The sequence below is a fragment of the Anolis carolinensis genome, chromosome 2 (genome assembly GCF_035594765.1).
Source record: "Anolis carolinensis isolate JA03-04 chromosome 2, rAnoCar3.1.pri, whole genome shotgun sequence".
Taxonomy (NCBI): Eukaryota; Metazoa; Chordata; class Lepidosauria; order Squamata; family Dactyloidae; genus Anolis; species Anolis carolinensis.
The window spans coordinates 275,330,918-275,356,249 of NC_085842.1; the positions used below are offsets into that span (position 1 = coordinate 275,330,918).

General features: G+C 39.9%; 1 protein-coding gene and 1 non-coding gene across 5 annotated transcripts in view; both read left to right on the forward strand.

Annotated features, from left to right (window-relative positions):
- The first annotated feature begins 699 nt into the window (after positions 1–699).
- The window catches only part of chd1 (chromodomain helicase DNA binding protein 1), a 56,560-nt gene continuing 31,927 nt past the window's right edge, over positions 700–25,332 (forward strand). For 2 of the 4 annotated variants that reach the window (XM_008103078.3, XM_016990947.2), the window contains exons 1-7: positions 700–1,122; positions 8,685–8,902; positions 18,658–18,859; positions 20,501–20,620; positions 22,239–22,306; positions 23,779–23,928; positions 24,934–25,199. In XM_008103078.3, the coding sequence (XP_008101285.1) occupies positions 8,850–8,902; positions 18,658–18,859; positions 20,501–20,620; positions 22,239–22,306; positions 23,779–23,928; positions 24,934–25,199 (859 nt within the window). In that variant the 5' untranslated portion in view covers positions 700–1,122; positions 8,685–8,849. The remainder of the gene's footprint in view (positions 1,123–8,684; positions 8,903–18,657; positions 18,860–20,500; positions 20,621–22,238; positions 22,307–23,778; positions 23,929–24,933; positions 25,200–25,332) is intronic. The other 2 variants (XM_003216377.4, XM_008103079.3) reach the window with 1 other exon arrangement.
- On the forward strand, positions 22,498–22,575 carry mir5419 (microRNA mir-5419). Its single transcript, NR_130019.1, has one exon. It is a non-coding gene; the product is annotated as a microRNA mir-5419 (primary transcript).

Below are 25,332 nucleotides of genomic sequence, written 5' to 3' on the forward strand. Positions count from 1 at the left end.
TCTGAGTCCCCTTCGGGGTGAGAGAGGGTGGGGTATAAATGTAGTAAATAAATAAATAAATAGTTGTTGTTGGGTTGTTGTTTTTTGTTTGTTTGTTTTTTTGCACTACAAATAAAACATGTGCAGTGTGCATAGGAATTTGTTCGTATTTTTTTTCAAATGATAATTCGGCCCCTCAACAGCCTGAGGGACCATGAACCGGCCCTCCACTTAAAAAGTCTGAGGACCCCTGATGTAGATACAATGCAATCTGAGTATCTATGGATTTTAATATCTCCTGCGGGCACATCTACACTGAATCACAGGCGATCTGGTTCTACATGGCCTTTGGCCTTGCTGGTGCCTCACCAAACTACAGTTCCCAGGTTCCCATAGCACTGAGCCATCGCTGTTAGGAATTGTGGGAGCTGAAGTCCAAAACACGCGGAGGTCCGAAGTTTGCCCAGGCCTGCTTTTGTGGGAGTTCGCTGCCTGGGCGCCGCAAGTGGCCAATGCAAGTGGAGGCCCCAAAGCAGGCCTAGCGAAGGAGGAGGCGAATTCCCTCACTTGGCGCCCTCTTCCCTGCCTTTACTTCCTTCCTCCTCTCCTCACAGCGGCCGTCCTTCCCCTTCGCCCTCTGCTCTTTCCCGGCCTGCCTTGCTGGCTCCTCCTCCTTCCTTCCTTCCTTCCCGCTCTGTCCCAGGGCTGACATCACGCCCGGGGTTTCCATCGGACGGGGAGAGGGAGGGAGAGGAAGGAGGAGGAGGAGGAGGAGAAAGAGGAGGTGACACTCGGCGTGATGATGGCGGCCGCCGGGAGCGCTTAAACTAAGCAACGGCGCCTGCCCGCGCACCTCAGGCCCCGCTTCCTCTCCCTTTCGGTTTTTTAACCCGTTCTCTTCCTTCCTCCCTCCCTTTTCGGAGGGATTCGGGCTTCCTTTCCCTCCCTTTTGGGCCTAGGCCGAAGCCAAGAGAGAGAGAGACAGAGAGGGCGAAGAGCAATCCAGGCCGGACCCGGAGCGCTTCTTCCTTCCTTCGCCGCCTCGTCTTCCCCTGCAGGCCTCTCTCTCGGGTTTTTTTTAATTATTATTTCGCGTGTCTTCCCTCAAAGAAGAAGAAGAGGAGGCCTCGCGGCAACGCTGAGGTAAAAAAAACAACAACAGCGGGGAAGCAGAGGGTCAAGGCTGGAGGCGAGGCGAGACTGGCGGGAGCTTCAGCGTAGGCCGCAGCCGAAAGGACAGTGATTTGCTGAGGGAAGGAAGCTAAGGCGCCCCTTCCACACAGCGGAATAAAACCCCACATGATCTGCTTTGAACTGGAATATATGGCAATGTGGACTCAGATGAACCAGTTCAAAGCAGATCTTGTGGGATTTTCTGCCTTGATATTCTGCGTTATATGGCTGTGTGGAAGGGCCCTAACTCGGGCAGAGAAGGGGAAAGGGAAGGCCCGGCGCCGGCTGAAGGCCCGGCTTCACAAAATTAAGAAAGAAGCGGGGCTTTTGTTCAAGCCTCGCCTGCCTGTGTCTCATTCTCCCCCTTCCCTCCCTCACTGGGTGCATCCACACTAGAATTGATGCAGTTCCGACACCGCTTTTCGCTCCTCAATGAGACAGAACCCTAGGTGTTGTCGCTCCCTCGCTGAGAAAGCGAAAGGCCTTGTGTTACTACAACTCCCAGAACCCTGCAGTTCCCAAAAAGTGGTGCCAAAGTGCATTCTTTTTTTCCTTCCGCGTAGACCAGGCATGGGCAAACTTCGGCCCTCCGGGTGTTTTGGACTCCAACTCCCACAATTCCTAACGGAGTCCAAAACACCCGGTGGGCCGAAGTTTGCTCAGGCCTGGTGTAGACTCAAAACCATGCTGTTCCTTCTCTGTTCACCCCCGCCATCTCCTTTTGTTTACTGTTAGGAGGGAAAGGGTAATGTACATGTATTTTATGGTGGTGTATTTTAATTTTGTTCCATTGGGCTTGGTCTCCATGTAAGCCGCCCCAAGTCCCTTCAGGAAGATAGGGCGGGATATAAGAATAAAGTTATTATTAGTAGTAATAATGGAGGGAAGGTCGAAGCCGGCCAAGGAATGGCAGCAGTGATGACGATAATAGTGATGATAATGATGAAAAAAGCGCTCTGCGTGGAGCATCCAGAGGCACCCACCACGTTGGGGGGAGGGGAGGGAGGAAGGAAGGAAGCCCATTTGTTTTGGCACCCACTAAATCCACGAGGCCCGCTCCTCATTGGCTGCCAGGCGAGGGGCCCGTGTGCTCCGTCTGCAAGTCTCCGCCTTTGCATTGCTTGGCTTCCTGGAGTAAAAAAAAATACAACAAAACGGTAGGAAAAATGTTTATCCAGAGCTCGAATAAACTGGGTTATCTCTTGTTATCTTCTTTCCTGCTGTGATATTCAGAAATCCTGTGGAAACAATTAGGGATGATTGGGAAGTAGCTGCGAGACTTGGAGTTCTTGCTAACTACTGCAATTCTTTTTAAAGCAGGCATGGGCAAACTTTGGCCTTCAATTCTCACAATTTTCCTAACACCTGGAGGGCCAACGTTTGCCCATGCTTGCTTTCAAGGGATATAACTATAGTAGACATATTTGAGGAGCGCCCAGTGACATGGATGTTAAACCACTGAAATACTGATCTTGCTTACTGAAAGGTCAGCGATTCGAATCCGGGGAGTGGGGTGAGTTCCCGCTGTTAGCCCCAGCTTCTGCCAATCTAGCAGTTCGAAAACATCCGAATGTGAGTAGCTCAGTAGATACTGCTGGTGAGAAGGTACCATCATTCCATGCAGTCATGCCGGCCACATAACCTTGGAGGTATCTGCGGACAATGCCGGCTCTTCGGCTTAGAAATTGAGATGAGCACCAACTCCCAGAGTTAGACACGACTAGACTTAATGTCGGGAAAACCTTTAGACATACTTGAGTGGTTATTATCCTATATGAAACTCCTCTGGGAAGTCAGTTCCATTATATACATGTTCACTTACACTGGATTTGAAGTGTATGGTATGGCCCATTATCCACATAACCAGTGTACACAGTTTCACTTTTCCATGGCTTCATTTGTCAAAACTAGTTTCTTGTTAAGGATCTGGAATACTTAGAACTCACCTTAACAAATCTGGCTCTTAGTGTATTGCTTTTAAAAGGACAATAATATAGAAGTATATATACTTGTACGGTCATTATGATCCTACATGGCACAGTTCAGTCTTATCCATGCTTCCTTACAGGATTTGGACTGTTAGATATGACCATTATGAGTCTCCTTTAAAACAGAGTAGTGCAATAATAATAATGGCACAGAACTATTGGATTTGGACTGTACGCTATGACACAACATCTGCAGAATCAATTTATGCAGTTTCGCTTTTCTACAGCTTCATTTACTGAAACTGGTTTCTTGTTCAGCTGCTGGAATACTCGGAACTTGTATAAATAGATCTGGCTCCTAGAGTATTGTTTTTAAAGGGACAATACTATAGAAGTCATACTTCTATGGTCATTATGAATCTCTATGAAATTCATCTGATGGACAACCCAATGCTGCACATATTTATTTACCAGATTTGGACTGTACGGTATGACCCATAGAATCATAGAATTGGAAGAGACCTCGTGGGCCATCCAGTCCAACCCCCTGCCCGATATCCACAGTTACACTTTCCCAGGGCTTCATTTTTTAAAGCTAGTTTCTTGTTCATATGCTGGAACACCTGGAGTTCTTGTTAACAGATATGATTCCGAGTGCATTGCTTTTCAAGGGACAATATTACAGAAGTCATATTTGTATGCTTATAATAATCCTATATGAAAGTGCTCCACATGCTTGTTGGATGTAGACTTTTTGGTATAACCCAATATCTATAGAATCAATATATTGTTTCACCTTTCCACAGCTTAATTTATTTAAACTAGTTTCTTGTTAAGTAGCTGGAAAACCTGGCTCCTTGTGCATTGTTTTTAAAGGGTCAAAACTACAGAAGACATACTTGTATGGGTATGATGATTCTGTATGACACTCCTTTGAGGAATAGTTCAGTTCTGTACATGCAGAATGTGAACTGTACAGTACCACTCCATATCTGCAAAATCAGTGTATGCAGTTTCACATACTCAAAAGTTTCATCTATTAACTCTACCCTTCTTTACAAGCTGTAACCTCTTCTCAGTTCCTCTGTCATTCATCTCATTGAAAATAATGGGGTTCATTGTTACTCCACTTTTACGTATCCGTGCAATGTCAGGGGACGTATTCCCTGCAGATACAGGGGTCATACTATAATTTTATGATGTCAGGGAATGTTTTCTACATGACATATTACTGCTGTTGTCAGTTTATAAAATGGTTGATTCATGTAGGCAGTTGGATCCTAGGGTAGTATTTACTAAGTCTAGCCATGTTCAAAAGGACTTTCACACTACTATGTTTAGGACTGCAACTTAACTGCATTTCACATTGTTGTAGGAAAAAACTACCTGAATATTTTGAACTTATATGAGGTGGTTTAAACAAGATCTTCTCATGTGCGCGATTGCATCTTTATAATAATATTGAACTGCTGTAAGAGTAAGTGAATTTATATTGTTGTACAGTGTTCCCTCACTTATCTCGGGGGTTACGTTCCAGGATGACCCGCGATAGGTGGAAATCCGCGAAGTAGGGACACTATTTTATTTTAATATCTAAACATTTTAATAATTAAGTGGCCCTTCTCGCCCTTGCAAGCCCCGGGAAGAGTGAAGCCTCTTACCAGCGCCGGCAGGCCCCTTGGTTGGTATCTGCCATGTTGCCCTGGCTGCCTCTGCTCCTGGAGCCAGGGAAGAAGACACCACTCTGCCCAGTAAGCGAGGGAGGGAGGGAGGGTGGGTGAGAGAGGGAAGGTGGGCAGCAGCAGAAGGGCCTGGAAGAGGCGGCCAGGCTCCATTTTTTGCCACCGCTCCAGCCTGCCATGCCAGGAAATATGGAGGACTTGGTAGAGGGGGCAGGACTTCTGAGTCCCTCTTCTGAGTCCTCCACGTTTCCCAGCATGGCCCAGCTGGAGCGGCGGCAGAAAAAGGAGCCTGGCCGCCTCTTCCAGGTTTCTCTGCTGCCGCCCGCCCTCACTCTCTCACCCACCCACCTTCCCTCGCTTGCTCGCTTATCGGGTGAAGTGGTTGTCTTGTTCCCTGGTTCCAGGAGCAGAGGCAGCCAGGGCAACATGGCAGGCACCAAGCAAGGGGCTCGCCAGCACTGGTAAGAAAGGCTTCACTCTCCCTGGGGCTTGCAAGGGCGAGAAAGGCCACTTATGTAACTATTAAATGTAGCAATGAGGTGGGTTAATAAATACATTTCTCGTGAAACAGCGAGTCCACAATAAGTGAATCGCGAAGTAGCGGGGGAACACTCTACATCTTTCTCATGCTACACAGTTATAACTCTGAGGCTCAATTTTCAATGTAATGGCTGCATCTACAGAATCCTAGGATTCATAGTTCATGAGGTATTTAATAGGCTTGCTCAAATAATTCGATTTCCCCGTTTGTCGTTAGTAATTCGTTAGTTTTGTAACTTATGAAGCAATATTCGACCTAGATTGTCCACTCGTGTGGATCCCGCGGTTTCAAACCGCGATAGGCCCTTTTTCTAATGTTGTCATTTTTTTTCGCTAGGAAAACAAGGTTTTGCAAATCACCCAAACTTGTTTAAGTGCACTGGGGCAACCTAGATATTGTTTCCACCTTGTGGCCAATCAGAGAGCACGTTTAACCCAGGGGAGGGGCTTGTACGTCCTGAATGAAAAGAGCGAGCACAGGGAGCCTCGTGGCTCATTTGGCTCGGGATCTGCAGAGAGAGGGTGGTGGTTGGGACTGAGATTCCAGGCAGGCAGGCAAGATTGCTTCCTTCCTTGGCTGAGCTAAAGAAGACCGGGAGAAAGGGTGGGTGGGTGAGGACTGAGGAGGAAAACGGGTGGGTTAGGGTGTTTTTTCAAAGGGCCTGTGGGCTTTTTTTCCCCACCAGCTTGGCATTTGCCATTTGCCCACCAGCCCTCCAATTTTTCTGCTGCGCCATATTGCCTGGGTGCGGGGTGGGCTTTCGTTTGATTAGGAAACTTTTATTTGCATAGGCATTAAAGTGAGTTGCAAATAGAAGAAATCAAATATTCCAATTTTCATTTTGCAAAGTCTGGCAAAACTCCCCATAATCCACCGAAAAACAACTTGGGCAAAAGGGAGGGTGTATTGTTTTCTCTTTCCTTTCTTCCCTGAGCTGCTCAATTTGGGCTTGCTGCAAATCTCTTTCTCCTATCAACCCTAGCAAAGTCTGGCAAAAGGTTGCAAGTCCCATCATCCTCCGCAATACCACTTGGCTTGGGCAAAAGGGAGGGTGTATTGTTTTCTCTTTCCTTTCTTCCCTGAGCTGCTCAATTTGGGCTTGCTGCAAATCTCTTTCTCCTATCAACCCTAGCAAAGTCTGGCAAAAGGTTGCAAGTCCCATCATCCTCCGCAATACCACTTGGCTTGGGCAAAAGGGAGGGTGTATTGTTTTCTCTTTCCTTTCTTCCCTGAGCTGCTCAATTTGGGCTTGCTGCAAATCTCTTTCTCCTATCAACCCTAGCAAAGTCTGGCAAAAGGTTGCAAGTCCCATCATCCTCCGCAATACCACTTGGCTTGGGCAAAAGGGAGGGTGTATTGTTTTCTCTTTCCTTTCTTCCCTGAGCTGCTCATTTTGGGCTTGCTGCAAATCTCTTTCTCCTATCAACCCTAGCAAAGTCTGGCAAAAGGTTGCAAGTCCCATCATCCTCCGCAATACCACTTGGCTTGGGCAAAAGGGAGGGTGTATTGTTTTCTCTTTCCTTTCTTCCCTGAGCTGCTCAATTTGGGCTTGCTGCAAATCTCTTTCTCCTATCAACCCTAGCAAAGTCTGGCAAAAGGTTGCAAGTCCCATCATCCTCCGCAATACCACTTGGCTTTGGCAAAAGGGAGGGTGTATTTGTTTTTGTAATTTGTTTATTTGTATTTGAAGGACTTTCACAGTGAAGGAACCCCTATTGAACAGGAAATAACAATTCAAAAGCAGGAACAGATTTTTGCAATTGTTAAATAAAGTTTTTTAATATGAACTATGAAATTACGTAATAAATCTTAGGAAAGGGCAAACGCTCTGCAATTTAGCGAGCAAGCAGGGTGGATTGTGTTCTCCCACTGTACCAAATTTGGTCAGTATAGCTGAAAAAAATGAGTGCAGGAGAGCACCATAAAAGCCTTAGGCTGTTTTGGGCCACTGCGCATGCGCGTCTGCCATTAACGAATTACTTTTGAAACTAACGAATTTTCGTTAATTTCGGTTTTTTGGGGGGGCAAAATTAGGAAATGACATCAGAAACGAAACGCTACCCCCCTACTTTTGAAACGAGTTTAGAATCAATTTTTTCGTGGATCGCTCAAGCCTAGTATTTAAAATTAAATGCCAGAGAACGCTAGTGTCTTATCAAGATACAAACTCCAGGGTTCCATAAGATGGAGCCATAAAAGTTAAACTGGCATCAGAGTGCTATAATTTCTAGATTGAACATGATGCTAGGTTAAACCCTATCTGGTAGAGTTACTGAAAGAATAATGGGATAGGATGCGGGGGCAGGGGGAAGGAAAGATATAATGAAATAAATACATTACCATATATGTTCATGTACAAGGCAGGTTTGGGGTCCAAAATTGTAGACTTCAATATGACCCATTATAAGTTGAGGATCGTTGCATGGAGAGGGAAAAGTACCTGTGCCACCCTAGGAGGCTGGCTGCCATTTTTCTGCCAAGGCACTCAAAAAAGACCTGCTACTTTACTCAGAAAACGGGAAGATTCCTTTTTTGTTCAGTGTTAAACTATAATTAATGAATAATAAAAAGAAGCATTCATCTCTTGAAATAGAGTAGTAAAAGGTAAGAATTAAGTCCATCCCAGAATAATCTTAACAGACACCCTGACGCTCCCCACTGTGGCACCATTTCTAGCCTAGATGGAGAAAGGGTGATGGTAGTGGCTCTTTAGAGCTTCCCTTCAAAGGATGTCAGAGAGTAGAGGGGCTTAGTCTTTATTTTGGTTTTCCTTGGTTGGGTTAAGGAGCCCCGGTGGCGAAGTGTGTTAAAGCACTGAGCTGCTGAACTACCAGACAGAAAGGTCCCAGGTTCAAATCCCAGGAGCGGAGTGAGCACCCGCTGTTAGCTCCAGCTTCTGCCAACCTAGCAGTTCGAAAACATGCCAATATGAGTAGATCAATAGGTACCGCTTCGGTGGGATGGTAACGGCGCTCCATGCAGTCATGCTGGCCACATGACCTTGGAGGTGTCTACAGACAACGCCGGCTCTTTGGCTTAGAAATGGAGATGAGCACCAACCCCCAGAGTCAGACACGACTGGACTTAAAGTCAGGGGAAACCTTTACCTTTACCTTGGTTGGACTAAGCTCTCACCTTTTGACTTTCAGAAAAGAGAATTATTCCTTTTTTGATAATAGTTAAGGTTCAGTAAGTATGCTAACATACAAATAAGTCAGTCCTGTTTTGGGGAGGGGTGTCAATTTTTGATTAAACTTTTTAGACTTCTACATGAGTATACAGTAAACTGTAATCATTGGGTCTATTTTATTGTAGTGTCATTGAAGTCTGTACAGATATGCAGTCATTTCAAGTGCATCTTAATGTTCTTTCTTTTAAAAGGTAACGTGAACAAAAAAGGAAAATGAACTTCTGAACACAGTGGAACAAGATTTATGTGAAATACCTAAACTCCAAGGAAGAGGACCCTCTTCAGTGGACATTTTATATCCAGCTTGCAAACTGGAAGAACTTTTATTTATATTTTTATCTTGGTGAATATTTACAATGAATGGGCACAGCGATGAAGAAAGTGCAAGGAACAGTAGTGGAGAATCAAGGTATGAACTTGTAACTTTTTCTTACATTCATACATTTTGTGAAAGCTACATATACAGTATGTGTATATGTGTATTGTTTCTTTTGAGACAACAGACCAATTTTAGTTACTTTCAGATTAGTTCTATTGAAACAAAATGTATTTAGTAACAAATGTGAAAGGAAAAACCTAAGCTTTGTGTGTAATCTATTTACTTCATAGAGTCTCACTTATCCAACATTCGCTTATCCAATGTTCTGGATTATCCAATGCAGTCTGCCTTTTAGTAGTCAGTGTTTTTGTAGTCAATGTTTTCAATACATTGTGATGTTTTGGTACTAAATTCGTAAATACAGTAATTACTATGTAGCATTACTGCATATTGAACTACTTTTTCTGTCAAATTTGTTGTTAAACATGATGTTTTGGTGCTTAATTTGTAAAATCAACCTAATTTGATGTCTAGTAGGCTTTTCCTTAATCTCTCCTTATTATCCAACATATTCGCTTATCCAACATTCTGCTGGCCTGTTTATGTTGGATAAGTGAGACTCTACTATACTACTAACTTACTAGTATGTATATGCCTGTATTGACAGTGTTGTTTTATTACTGATATACAGTTTCCCCAAAACATACAACATATATCTTCTCATGGAGGATATAGTAATCTTTATGATACTTTTTTCTTCTTTTGTTAGGCAAAATTCTGCTCTAGTCTTCACCTCTAACCCCCACTTTCAGTTTCAATATATCTTTTGTTTTGTCTTTTGTTACATTCCTGTCCAAAATTTATCCCACCCCCAGCCACTCTAAAACTAAATGAAATTTCAATACTATTTTTAAATTAAATGACTAGAAAGGGATATAAAAGAATGGTGTATTGGGCAATAAAACACGTCGCAGGATGAGTGGCAGGGGATAAGAAAACATGGAGTTTATTGTTAGGATAATTGGCTAATGATCCCTGTCCTCTTGATTATGGCTGGTTTGTAATTGTTTTTTATTGTCTATTTTAATTGTATAGTTGTATCTGTTTTAATATTTTCTCTCAATTGCTGACTATGTAATGGATGTTGTTATTTTGATTGGAAACTGCCCTGAGTCCTTTCGGGGAGATAGGACGATATATAAATAAATTATTATTATTGTTGTTATTATTATTATTATTATTATTATTATTATTATTATTATTATTTATGACATTGCTATAAGTTGACAAGTGACTAGAAGGCACACACACATGAAGGTGAATAGAAAATAGTGAAGTTTTATAAAGAACTTTTACTCAATATGTTGACGAAGGCTTTCATGGCCGGGATCACAGGGTTTTTGTATGTTTTTCAGGCTGTATGGCCATGTTCCAGAAGTATTCTCTCATTGTGAAGTCACAACCTCAGAGGATGCCTGCCATAGATGTGGGCGAAACGTCAGGGGAGAATACTTCTGGAACATGGCCATACATACAAAAATCCTGTTTTATTCAATATTTGTTACAGATACCTGTTAGCCATTTTCCGAAAAATTTACATAAACATATTAAGAATAACATTAGTAAACTGCAAAGATTCTCCAAAGATTCTCACAGCTTATTTAAATTTCAGATTTAAAAAATTGGTTGTCATCTTATACTTTCTTGTCAGGAGTGAACCCACTGAACTTAGTGGAGCTTATTTCTGAGTAGATATACTGTATAAGTTTTGTGGAGTTTTATTTGTTGGTGATACCATAGTGCAATTCTGAGCAGTGGCTCTTAGGAGCTAGATGTAAGAACTCTTTCTAGCTTAGTGGTGATCAGTAAGATCTGAGCAGTAGCAGTAGTTATATTCAGATTGATTTATCTCTTTTTGAAATCGAGTAATTCCCAACTGTCTATGTGTGTATTGAAACACTGTACATATTACAAATGGAAGACTTTAGGAACACAAGAACACCCTTGTTCAGCATCCTGCTTTATAGCATGACTGTTTATACTTAATGTTTCTGGTAAGACCACTAGCAATGTGGAAAGGACAGCCGTTCTTCAATGTTGCCTTTTAACAGCTACTGTTTAGTGGCATACTTGCTCTGGACTTGAAAGCTTCATTTAACTTTCATGGTCATATACACCTACCTGCAGTGAATTTGTCTTAACACTTCTTTAAAACTATATGAGATTGTGGCGATTGTATGACATTAAATTATTTAAATATAGTGCATTAGGAATGATTTTGTTTCAACCTTAAATATACAGTTGGCCCTCTATATTCATGGGTTCTGCATCCGTGGATTCAACCAACCATAGTTTGAAAATATTCAGGGGGAAAAAGTGTATAGTACTTGTTTGAGTTGTTCATTATATAAGAAATGGAGTTCAAGAATCAAATCTAATGGCCCACTGTACTACTAATCAATTTGTATTAATTACATGACTCGACTTCTGTCACTGCAATAGGAGTTTACCTCCCCCATCAATGTCTTTTCGTCCCTCACATGCCCCCACAATCGAATGCAGTTGGTTTTCCAACCCTCTGAAGCTGTAGTGGGTGTTTAGGAATTTGACTCACTGGCAGAAGACTACAGTCACCTCCTACCTCTATCAGCCCTTTAATAGCAGCTATCAGTATACATCCTGAAGACAAAAAGTGCAGGCTGTAAATGTATTATAACACACACATACATTTTATATGTGAGTATTTGGCAATAAAATGTGCCTCTCTTGGTTGTGTCATACAAAATATGAGGACGGTTCTCATTCATCCATAGCTATTTGAGCAAAGATAATGGACCAGAACTATGGTGGCTTGGTATGTGATATAGTGGCTTGCTGCAGCAACATGAAGCCTAAAATGAAGTTTGGTGGTACAGTAGAGTCTCACTTATCCTAGCTAAACAGGCCGGCAGAAGCTTGGATAAGCGAATATCTTGGATAATAAGGAGGGATTAAGGAAAAGCCTATTAAACATCAAATTAGGTTATGATTTTACAAATTAAGCACCAAAACATCATGTTTTACAACAAGTTTGTCAGAAAAAGCAGTTCAATACTCAGTAATGTTATGTTGTAATTATTGTATTTACGAATTTAGCACCAAATATCACGATATATTGACTACAAAAATGGCTTGGATAATCCAGAAACTTGGATAAGCGAGGCTTGGATAAATAAGACTCTACTGTATTAGTTTTTGCAGTCTGGTGAAATGTGGAGTTGACATTATCCAGGCATCCTTCTTGCCTCACTCCACCCATATTATCCTCCTGCTGGCCTCAAATGACACGTCATGCATGAGACAGCATATTTACTATCTGTCCTTTCAAGACGTCATCTTAAATTTTATTAATTACTCAGTTGTTTGGTGTTCGTATAGCTGTGTGAGAGAAATAAAATGATACTTAAATACAGTAGAGTCTCACTTATCCAACCTTCGCTTAAGATGTTGCCACAGTTGTTAGACGAGGTCAGACTGGCCAAATAAGATCCAGTGAAAAGAGCTCTTCAAACATCTGATTTTTACACGTTACATCCCATTTTTGAGATATGCCATTTTTATTGGTTAACTATTTTAGTATACAGGCAGTCCCCAAGTTATAAACAAGATAGGTTCTGTAGGTTTGTTCTTAAGTTGAATTTGATTTCCCTGACTTCCTGTTTTCTCACTCCCATTCTTAACTATGAGTTGTTTGTAAATCAATCTCTTAAGGTCTTCCGGGGAGGCCCTCCTCTCGTTTCCACCTTCTTCACAATTCCGTCTGGGGGATGAGAAGAGAGGGCCTTCTTGGCCGTGGCCCCCTGTCTCTGGAACTCCCTCCCCAGGGAGATTAGGTTTGCTCCCTTCCTATCCTCCTTCAAGAAACAACTGGAGACTTGGATGTTCTGGTTGGCCTTCGGTGAGACAGTCACTGGATGACCAGTCTCAGATGGCATTATAATTCTATCCAGAATTGTATTAGGTCCCTGTTATGTATTTTAACTTACTATGTTATTCTTACATGGCTGCTGTAGTTCCTTCACCTGTGTAGACGAAAGAACTGTACCTGGTTGGTTGATATTTTAATTGTTGTAAATTCTTGTCTTACTGTATTACCGTTTTATCTTTTATATTGCGAATTGTATTTATGCTGTGGTTTTTGCTCAGTTGAATTGTTCGGGCCTTGCCTAACCCTAACCCGAGTCCCTGTGGGGAGATGGTGGCGGGGTATAAATAAAGTATTATTATTATTATTGTTTGTAAATCAGATGTTTGTAACTCAGGGACTGCCTGTGCACTACTATGCTTATTATAATGTGTATTGTAATATTTTTTCCATAAAATATCTCACTTAATCCTTTTCAGTTAAGATGGGAGATAAGACCATGTTATAAGAAACCATAGTTAACCAGGAATATTAGTGTCCTACTTGACTCCAAGCCCAGGATATCCTCACATTGCTAATTTTTTGCCAGTATTATTTATTAATAGTTAAGGATTCCTATATAATTTCCACTGCCAGTATACAAAGCAAGCAATGTTAAAATAGTATAAATATTATGAAAGTGTATTTATTTATTTATTACAGCATTTCTACCCCACCCTTCTCATCCACTAAGGAGACTCAGGGCGGCTTACAAATATTTATATATATATATATATATATATATATATATATATATATATAAACAATTACAATTACATTTCAATTCAGTTTACATTAAATTACATTAAAACATTCATATAAATAGACATATAAAATACATATACATATCTACATATACTGTTGCTTTATAAACTATAGTAATATGCAACACTGTAAATCTTACATAGTACCGCATGCAGAATTATTTTGAAAACATATAAGATACTTACATAATGCTCCTGCATAGCATTATTTTGACAGTGGTAGTATACTAAAATAGTTAACCAAGGATTTAAAAATTGATTACTATCTTCTAGAATAATAACTCACTTTCTTTTCGCTGAGCTTTATAGAAACAGCTTGTATTACAACCTCACTCTGTTGCTATAGAAAAATCTTTTAAAAATATCTGTTTTTGTTCCAATTCCTGTTGCAGCAGGATTATTTTCTTGTTTATACTATAAGCCTCAGTAAAGAGGAAGGGCAGAAAAGCTATAGTGTTTCGTAAAAATCTTTACTATCAAATAAATCAGCTTTTTTATAGAAAACTTAAACTTGATTTCTTCAGACTGTAAAAACTTTATTATCATTTATTTATTGAGTAAACACATGTATCTTCTAGAAATTTAGGAATGATTTTTCTGTCAGATCAAGGTCTTGATTTTTTTTCTCCTTAATATATGCGATGCAATGTTCAATATGAAAACGCACTGCATTCACTTTTAACCCCTGTGTTTTACTTTTCAAAATACAGTGCATTTTTCAATACTTCATAAAACACAGAAAATAAGACAGATGTCCCATTGTGGAGCATGTTTGTTTTGAGAAGTAGAGATTTTTTACTTTTCCTATTAACCACCCATTATTTCTGTTGCTGTTGGCTCTTTCCCTACCCTGGAGGGAGTGTCTAGGTCCTGTTTTACCTCATATGGTCCGGAAAAAGCTATACAGTTCTCTCACATTGAACAGAAACCAAACCATTTGATTCTTCTCTGAAATACTGTGTGGGCTCAAACAAAAGATACTTCCTCTGCCTCCCCTTCATAACCCTGCGGACATATGGGAGTGATTGGATATTTTCTTCATTTGATACTAGAAATGTTATACTTCTATGTCCTGCAAATGATAGCCATAAGAGAAAAGACCTATTTTGTCGTGATATAGCCGCCTCTTAAAGAGCCACACACACAATAAAAGTTCTTAAATGTTTATTAGATGTTTTAAACTCAAAAACACTTAACTGCAGTGTTTCTTTTAAAAGGTAAAAGTCTTAGTTCAAAAGAAGTCAAAAAGCAAGAACAAAAGAATAATCCGGATTATCTGGCTTGATAATCCGCATCAAACATAACACAAATGTCACCAAAGCTGACGCCATGTAATGTTGTGGCTCAAAGACCTAAAGAGGAGCTAAACGCTCCCAAAAGGCAACTAACAGAAGCGTAGTCGAAAGCCAGGCCGAGTTTCAAAGACCAAAGTAGGAAACTAAAGACGCCAAGCCAGGAGGAAGCACAGACGTAGTCAGGAGTCGAACCGGGTTCAGTAGCCAGAAACGCCAAAGCAAGAGCACCAAGGCAGGGACGCCAAGGCAAGCACCAAGCTGGAAATGCTGAAGCAGGCTCGCCGAAGCGAACGCCAAACTGGAAACGCCAGAGCAGGAACACTGAAGCCAACGCCAAACTGGAAACGCTGGAGCAGGGATGCCAAAGCAAACGGCAAACTGGAAACGCCTGAGCAGGAACGCCAAAGCAAACGCCAAACTGGAAATGCCAAACGGGAAACGTTGTTGTCAGGAGCCGAACAGGAGTCAGAAGCCAGGAACACCGAAGCAAGATTCAATCCAGATTATCAGGAAGCTGTACAGCCAGGACCCAAGGAAAACAGACAATGACAAAACAATGTCCCCAAAACGACACCTTGCCTTCTGCAAGGCAATAGCTCTTGAAACCCCACTTTTAACTTACTCACCGGAGTCCGATGCTGATGAGGCCTCCACCCTGTCCTCATCATCCACAGCTGATCTTGATCTCATTTGTGGACCTCACCTCCCATCCCTCCAGTCCATCTTCGTTCAAGACTTAGATCTTCCCGTGTCCCAGGCGTATGAGAGGCTTGCCAATCCCCTGATGCAGCCCCATGAGCTGGCTCATCATCCACATTTACTTGAGTCCAATCAACATTCTCCATCTCACTCCCAGACCCATAATTCCCAGAGAACCCTTCAAATGTCTCCTCATCCGTGGGAGCAGTGAGTATATCCCAGATCTTTTTCCTTTCTCTTTCCTCATCCAACTCCTGCTCTCGAGTAGACCTTTTAGTTCCTCTACTCTCTGTGAAACCATCATCCTCCAGCATGGATTCCTCATCACTAGAAAACCCATAAAACGTCTCATCCTCTGAAGGAGCCATAAGTATTTCCTGGACCCGCTTTACTTGTTGTTCTTCATCAAGCACCTGCTCTCTATTAGCCTTTTTTCTCCTTCCAGCTGTTTCACCCATAGAACCATTACTGCCCCTTGGCCCAACTACAACATATTTTGTCTATGTTTTCTTCATCAGTGGGACAGCTTTATAGTGAGCAGGTTGCTGCACTAGTAATCTAAAACATTAATTCTGCAGGATGTCTCATTACTTCATATTTGAATACTTGACTAGTAATGTATGTGTGGGGGGGGGGGGAGGGTCAGCTATGGAGGTGGGAATGAAAATTGTAGTTGAAGATATAGAGACCTTGGGCTTATCCATCTCATGCAGTTCTGGTCAAATTGGAGGCATACGTCGAAATCAGACTATTGTGTGCCAGCAGTGTGTTTTACAATATGTGAGGAATATGTATGTCTTTCCTTCATTTTTATTTATTTATTTATTAGACTTGTATACCACTACTCCCAGTTTGTCTCGGAGCGGTTTACAGAAATAGATTAAAACAATACACTTAGCTTTAAAATAACAATAAAAACAACAATAAAAACAGACATAGCCCCGAGTTTTTCACCCATTGAAAGCTTGTCGGAAGAGCAAGGTTTTGCAGGCTTTCCGAAAGGCAAGTAGATCTCGGATAGTTCGAGTTTCACCTGGCAAGGCATTCCATAAATGAGGGGCTACAATTGAGAAGGCTCTCTGCCTAGTGGAAGACAAATGCTAAGTCAGTATGTTAGGGACTTCAAGCAAATTTTGGTCTTTGGACCGAAGTAATCTCTGGGGTTGGTAGGGGGATATAACATGTTTCTGCTTTAAGAAACCATGATTTTGTCAACAGGACACATGCACACATACTGAACAAAAATGCCAACATTATTGAGTACAGTGAGCCCTTAATATCCATTGGAGTTTAGTTCCAAAATCCATGGATGCTCATGTCTCTTTATATGTTATAATAAAATGGTGCTCTTTATATAAAATGATGACAAAATCAAGAGTTGTTTTTAGATTTTTTTTCCTGAATATTTTCAAGCCATGGATAATTGAATCCATGCTATAGAGCAGCAACTACAGTTGTATAAATGCTGTATCTGTAACTTATTAAGTGTATTGAGTTTAATACAACAACACTGTTTTCTCCCAAAGTGAAATCTTTATAACCAGTTGTAACAAAGGTGAAAAATGTCATAGCATGTCTCTGTTCTGAGTTTGGTTTGGTTTTGTTTGAAGTGGGATATTGTATTTTGTTTATCACTAACAGAATTTTATAAAAATGTAAGTTATAAAGAACAAAAATGATCAAATCCTTTGCCTTCAGTTTCTGATTCCATCCCCCTCTTAGCAAAGGTTATGTTTTCTTTTCTTTTTCATACGTGCATGGTTTATTTCTGGCTGGGCAATGTATTTAAATCAGTGGTTCTCAACCTGTGGGTCCCCAGGTGTTTTGGCCTACAATTCCAAAAAATCCCAGCCAGTTTACCAGCTGTTAGGATTGCTGGGAGTTGAAGGCCAAAACATCTGGGGACCCATAGGTTGAGAACCACTGATTTAAATCATGAAAGCAGCACAAGTTTATTAAAGGTATGGAATAGGTGTTCAGACTTCTGTGAGATAAAGTTTTTCTAAAACAGCTTGAAAAAAACAATCTGCAGTTGAATGATCAGTGCATTCAGTCGAATCCTGTGATTTATACTTGCATTTAAATCACTCTTGCTAGCCTACGTTTAAATACATGAGCCTGACGTTTGAAACAACCTTGTAAACACACCACAAGAATTAAGAAATTACAAAAAATGAACATAGAAACATTAGCCAATAACGTCTTGGCTAGTTACTGATTTCTAACAAGAAGGCTAGCAGAAGAGAAATGAACAGTCTTACTTATATGGACTTTTATGCAGTTGTTTGCAGCTACTAACAAATTACTACTTACAATATTTGTTTGAAATGCATTCGATCAGTCTTTGAGAAAGCACTAAATATGTCCAAAACATCAGCTATCATACAGCATCAGTCCACAGCTTTTAAGTTACATGATATGGTCCAGATGGATTAAAGTTGGGGAATTGTGATTGGGATGTGGAAATTTCAGCATTCCTTGGTACAGCTTGCTCGGATTTTCAGCAATTAAGGGCATAAGCTCATTCCACCCTGTACATTGGTCTGTATTCTAAATATGTGCGACAAAAGCCTTCTCAAATCTCCTCACACTCCTTATATATCCCTTGAAAAGGTTAGCCTGTAGTTGTAAGTACTGTTAGAAAGATTTAGAATCAGGTGGATATTTGGGTAAACATTCATCATTCGTTACTTAAAAGCAAGCACTAAGGAGCTTTTGAAGGATGCATAACCATTGGGAGCTAAATGCAGTGCTAGTCCAATTAATTTGTAGTGCTTGTTAAGTGGTATTTATGATGAATGAAAACAGTTTTCTGGAATTTCTGGAGTTTATGAAGTAAGAACTTTCCAGACATTTATATTATGAAAACCTTTTGCCCCATAGTTCCTAAATGCAATGTATTTAAGCCCCATTGATTTATGCGAGTTTACTTTAGGATGATCTGGGATTGAATTTAGCTCATTGAACCCTCCAAAACCAAATTGCAGTGTCCAGTATTCTTCAGCATTAGGTATGCTTGCTGTAGTTCCTGGGACTTGCAATCCAGTAGCATCCCTAAGACTGCATGATGTGCCCCCCTCCCCCTGGTTTAGTTGTTGCGTTTTCACAGTCTCTATAACATTTATACTTGCCTTGTCATTGCAGCCAGTCAGATGATGATTCTGGTTCAGCATCAGGTTCTGGATCTGGTTCAAGCTCTGGAAGCAGTAGCGATGGAAGTAGCAGCCAATCGGGAAGCAGCGATTCAGACTCTGGTTCTGAATCTGCCAGTCAATCAGATTCAGAGTCTGACACATCTAAAGAGAAGAAAGTGCAAGCAAAACCACCAAAGGTTGATGGAGCTGAGGTAAAATGAATTCTTATGTGTAACTGACTTCATTTTAAATCAGTATTGTTTTCAGTAAGCATCTGCCTAGAAACTTCAGTGGTTTTGTATGGGGAAATTGGTAATGCAAATGAAGTTGTACTCTACTGATGCCCACATTTAACTTCTACTAGAAACTTCTAGTGTACAATTTTAGTTGAGGCTAACCAACATTGCCACTTTTTGCAAAATCAGAAAAATTGGGTTGAGTTGGGGGTTCAGGGAAATTGGTCATAGGGTGTACTTACATTTTAGAATTAATGCAGTTTAACACCATTTTAAAGCCTTGGAATTGTAGTTTGATGAGGCATCAGTAGTCCTTGTAAGAGAATGCTAAAGACCTTGTACAGTGACAGCTCCCATGACCCAACAGCGTTGAGCTATGACAACTAAACTGGCGTCCAACTGCATTAATTCTACCATTTAGATCAGTGGTTCTCGACCTGTGGGTCCTCGGGTGTTTTGGCCTATAACTCCCAGAAATCCCAGCCAGTTTACCATTTGTTAGGATTTCTCAGAGTTGAAGGCCAAAACATCTGGGGACCCACAGGTTGAGAACCACTGATTAAGATGTATCCGTGGTCCTGGAATATTTGATTGACAGGCCTGCACACCCTTCGGCCCTCCTGGTGTTTTCAACTTCAGCTCTCAGAATTTGTGTCTATTGAACAAGCAGACTAGGGTTTCTCAGAGTTGGAGTGCCAGGTTGTGCAGGCCTGGTTTAAGATGTACTTGGATGAGACCAGAAGCACCCATCGGTGTTCTTTTTAAAAAATACAAGCTATGAAGATTTTCCTGGATTAAATCTACCTACAGAAGGTTGTCCAGCTAAACTAGGCAAGTAGGACATTAATCAGAGAAACAACTGAGATGGTGGTGGTAATTTTGAAAGCTCTTTCTCCTGGCACACATGCCTTCCCACTTGCCATCTTGCCTGTGTGCGCACCCCGCTTCTCGCCCTGACTCTCCCCTTCACTTGCCCACTTGTATGCCTGCCCCATTGCTTGCTTGCCCTTCCCCCCTCCCAGTGCCCAAACATTAAATCTGTGGCAAGCATCCTCAAAGGTTTGTTCAGAGATCTCTCAAAGATACTTGCCACAGATAAAGGCAAAACGTCAAGAGAGAATGCAACTGGAACATGTTCATGCAGCCCAAAAACCTAACAGCAACCCAGTGATTCTGGCCATGAAAGCCTTTGACAACAAATTGTTTCTTTGTTTTTTAAACTTTACTTGTTCCTGGATTGTTGTGACTTGCTCCAGGTTCTTGTGATCAAAGTCAGGATTATTTTTTTACAAAAATAAATTAATTAATGTGGCTTTGGAATCTGTATGGGTGTAGGTCTTCCATGGTAGTATCTTCATGCCACTACCAATTCCAAAATTCCAGACTGAAATTTTTCAGGTTGAAATTGAAAGCTCTTTATCTGTTGTGATGGAAAACACATTCTCATTCACATGTCCCCATTCTCATTTTCTCTGTGTGTTTACTTTAGATTTAGAGCCAGTATAAGGATAGCTTTCTAACAACCTCATACAAATTATTACTTGTGATATTTCTACTGAGCCATTTATTAATTAGTAAGTGTGGCTACATAATCTTTTAATTTTAATTCCACTCTAGTTTTGGAAATCAAACCCAAGTATTCTGGCTGTACAGAGATCCGCAATGCTTAGGAAGCAGCAGCAGCAGCAACAGCAACCACTATCAAAAGCGGCATCCTCAAACAGTGGCTCAGAAGAGGTGATTAATAAACTATAAGATGATGTTTTGCTTGTAAGCATGGAATTTAGTTTTCACTAGCCTATACATAAGAAAAAAATGGAATCTGATGCTCTTCAGATACCTCAAATCAGTTATCTATTGTATTAATTTGTTGATGTTACCTGTTTTTCTACTGAAGATCATTGCTTTTTAAAGACTGTACAGTTTACCTGTCAGTATCCAAAACATTTTGTATCTCCTTGTATGAAACAGAAATGTGTTGTGGATCAAACTCCCCATATCTCAGAAACCTATGGTTCTCAACGTGAGATTCTTAACCTCTGGGTCCCCAGGTGTTTTGACCTACAACTCCCAGAAATCCCAGCCAGTTTACCAGCTGTTAGGATTTCTGGGAGTTGAAGGCCAAAACATCTGGGGATCCACAGGTTGGGAACAACTGACATAAACAAATTTAGCATCCCAAATCTTCACTCATTGTAATTATAAAACACTTTCAGCTTCACCAAGCCTACCTCAGATTTTCCAGGTTCTCTGTTTTTCATTTGGAGGGTGGACTAAATAGTATTACAGTAGAGTCTCACTTATCCAAGCTAAACAGGCCAGCAGAAGCTTGGATAAGCGAATATCTTGGATAATAAGGAGGGATTAAGGAAAATCCTATTAAACATCAAATTAGGTTATGATTTTACAAATTAAGCACCAAAACATCATGTTATACAACAAATTTGACAGAAAAAGTAGTTCAATACGCAGTAATGTTTTGTTGTAATTACTGTATTTATGAATTTAGCACCAAAATATCACGATATATTGAAAATATTTACTACAAAAATGGCTTGGATTATCCAGAAGCTTGGATAAGCGAGGCTTGGATAAGTGAGACTCTGCTGTGTGTGTGTGTGTGTGTGTGTGTGTGTATATATATATATTATCCGTTAAAAGCTGAAAGTATTTACATATCTGAGAATAAATGTTAAATAAGTTAATAGTGCTTACTTTTGAGTAGACATGTGATTGCTGTGTAAACGTTTGTGTGTTTGCTTTAATGAAACAATTTCGGTGTCTTCTAAGAATGCTTTCAAAGTTTTACATTGCAAATGCAAACTATTAGATTATAACAAATCACCAGTAATTTCGATGATAGGAGTAGGAAATCTTTGGCTTTCAAGATATTGCTGGACTCAATTTTCTATCATGCCTGAGCATTGGCCCTCCTGGCCAGAAGCACAGTTTTCCAACTAAGACAATATATTATAAAATGCAACTATTAACCTTTCATCTTAAGTAAAGCAGCTACTTATCTCATGTGATATGGATGGTTTTCAGTTGATTCTTTGATTGTATTTTAACTTATTCTATAAGTCCTTTTAGATTTATTTCTCAAATTCTTCTACCTGGATCATATTTTTCCAGTCTACTATGAAAACTGCATTTTACATATTTACAGTGTTTTCCTGTCATTATATAAAATAGTTTAAATGATTTTATTTCAAAGCCTTTTTGTTATACAAAGCCTTTTGTTATACTTTAATAAATGAGAGTAAACTTTGATTCTGAAATTATATTGCAGTGTATTAGACAGAATGAACCTATTTGTTCACATCCAAACAGATCTTTTTTTTGCCTTTGTATGCAGGACTCATCAAGTAGTGAAGACTCTGCAGAGGACTCATCTGGTGAAGTTAAGAGGAAAAAACATAAAGAGTAAATATTTTAAAATAATTTATTGGTTTCAGCAGGTAACTAAAATTTCTATTTCAGAGGAGCTCACTGTGCTTGGGGAGTTGTAAGGTCATGTCTCTGATATTGTATTATATTGTATGCACTTAAAATATTTCAGAAATACATCAAAAGATGCAGTTATCTTCTCCAAAGTTTGCAGCTGAGAACAGAGGAATCGGATTGTCTCTATAATCATACTACATTCTTGAATGCTTAGGAGTGTAGTATGATTTTATAGAGACAATCTGCTTTGTTATGCTCCAGAGACTGGGGAAGAGGCAAGCCTGCCCTTGCACTGTACCTTATTTTGGATGTTCCTTAGCCTTGATCATTCTTCTTTGGATTATCTCAGAGTTATGCTCTGCTTTTAAAGTTCTGATGGTGTCTCCAGGAAACACCACTATTTTGAGGATAACCTTATGGCTCCTGTTCAAAGTTTAGAGGTTCATTAGAGGTGGGAAGACAAGTTCACCTCAAGGATAACATATCTGTGGACTTCTGCAAAACTCTTTAAACTGAGAAGAAAGTATGGAAAATGTAGATGTTTTTATTAAACATTTCTCCAGTCAGAAACCCTTTTTGTCAATTCATTGACTTAAATCCATTTCTTATTCCCAATGGTAATATACCCATAAAATTACTATCTTTTTATTGATTCAGTGGGGTGTTTTTTTTTCACTTTAACTGAGACTGACAGTTAGATTTAGATTCTTTATTGCTTAATTTGTCTGATGTGTAAATCTGGTTAATGATAACACATGCCACAGTGGAAATGATTAATGTTCAAGGTACTAACATCAGTAATTTAGTTAGCATTAGATGTTGATTATTTTCCAGTTATGCCAGGTAATGCTTCTAGTGCTGGAAAAGCTCTAGAAACAGATCAGAATGCTGTTGGTGTCATGCAAGTGTAAGGTCCTCTGTAGATGTAGTTGGATATTTTGTCCGGTGCCCAATGTCTGAATTCAAAGGTCACAGAAACAGAGTCTTGCATGGGGCACAATAATGGATGTGCATTCATGATTGATGCATATACATCTGTTCTTGATGAAATTGGCAGTATTTTTCTTCCATCACACACTCAGTTGCACAATATCACAATTCAACACAAGGGTCATGTAGCACAATCAATACACATGTTGTGTTGTGCAACGTCAATGCAGGATTTCAGCCATAGAGTTAGCTAAAATATTTTTAATAGATGGTTCATTTCAATTACTTGTAAGCTATATTCTCTGTTTTAGAAAATGTTGCATCCTTTTTTACTTTAAATTTATTGCTAATCTTTCTATAGTTTCAACCTTTTGTTCCTAAAATGTGTTAGGAAACTGACACTCACATATTTTGAAACATGATACTGAAATGTCTTAACTGTGTCTGTTAGTAAGATCATTCTTATTTCATTTACTTAAATGCATATATACATATGTTTCTTACATTTTGATTTTACGTAGTGAAGACTGGCAAATGTCTGGATCAGGATCTGTCTCTGGAACCGCTTCAGATTCTGATTTGGAACAAAGCAGAGATAAAAGCAGTTGTGAAGCGAGTGAATCTGATTATGAGCCAAAAATCAAGGTTAAAAGCAGGAAGCCTCCAAGAAGGTATGTGACAATTCAAAATGAAAAATATATTGGATTTTCATCCAATATAGCATGAATGCTAGGTGAATTTCTCTCTGTTTGGTCAAGGTTTGTTTTAGGATGTGAAAGACTTGGCTGAGTAAGTATTTTCTGTTTTTACCTTAGAGATGCTCTTTTTTTCTGGTTTCATTGGTAATGGGAGGTGGCACAAGCATTTAAAGTAGTTCAGCTCAAAATGTCTGTTTGCTGACTAAACTGAGTAAGATGGAAAATTGCTGAAATTTGTTGATCTGAGTTTCTTTCTTTGTGGCTTTTGTGTATTAAACATGGCTAGAGCCAGCTTTATAGTTGCTTCTGTGCCTTTGAGAAGTATAGTGTAAATAGCAGAATAGCAACAGAAATTACTAATGCTGTTGTTATTAAGAAGGGTTCAAGAAGGGTAAATAAGGTTTTAAGGCATGCATTCATAGCTCAGTCACCATAGATTGATCCAGCCCTAGCATCTTACCTTTTCCATGGCTGCGGCATGGCTGTATTTTCAAAACCACCTTTTCTTGTTTTAGTGACTAATTAACTAACTTGAATGTTAGTCCTGTCTAGAGTAGATTCATTGAAGCCAGTGAAATGTAAGTTAGTTGTTGACTAATGACCCATTCATTTCAGTGGGGCTTCTATGCATCTGATCAACATCAGCTTTGTCTTATGCTCAGTTTCTCAGATGCTTAGTTTTATGGAATGGTATAGTTTCTGGCTGTGGCATGGGGATACGAGGGTAATTGCATTTGTGGGAAACAAAAATCTTAGGTAAAAGGCTTGCTCTTGGTAGTAGGGTGGAATTGTCCCTCTGAGCAAAGAATGGACTGGAAAGAGTTATGAGGCAACTCTAGGGTCTTCTTCACAAGCTTTAGAAAAAGTCTATACACTAATACTAATCAGAGATTTCTAAGCATAATTCACTTCTTGTTTGTTTGAAAGCATTTTATTTCAAGTGTTTTAAATATTTTTTATTATTTATTAATATTTAAGAATAAAACCGAAAAGTGGGAAGAAAAGTACAGGGCAGAAAAAAAGACAACTGGAATCATCATCATCGTCATCAGATGATGATGATTATGATAAAAGAGGATCTCGCCGTCAAGCAACTGTAAATGTTAGTTACAAAGAAGCAGAAGAAGCAAAGACAGATTCAGATGATCTGCTGGAAGTCTGTGGAGAGGATGTCCCACAACCTGAAGAAGATGAATTTGAAACCATTGAGAAATTTATGGATAGCCGGATTGGACGAAAAGGAGGTGACTTTAATTTAGTTTTGTAAAATCTCTAGTTGATGATTGTGTGAAATTTCTGAAAAATGTTTACATTGTGAATTATGAAATAACTGATGCTTTTAATTATCTTACTGCTCAAATGCTTCCCTATTTTGAA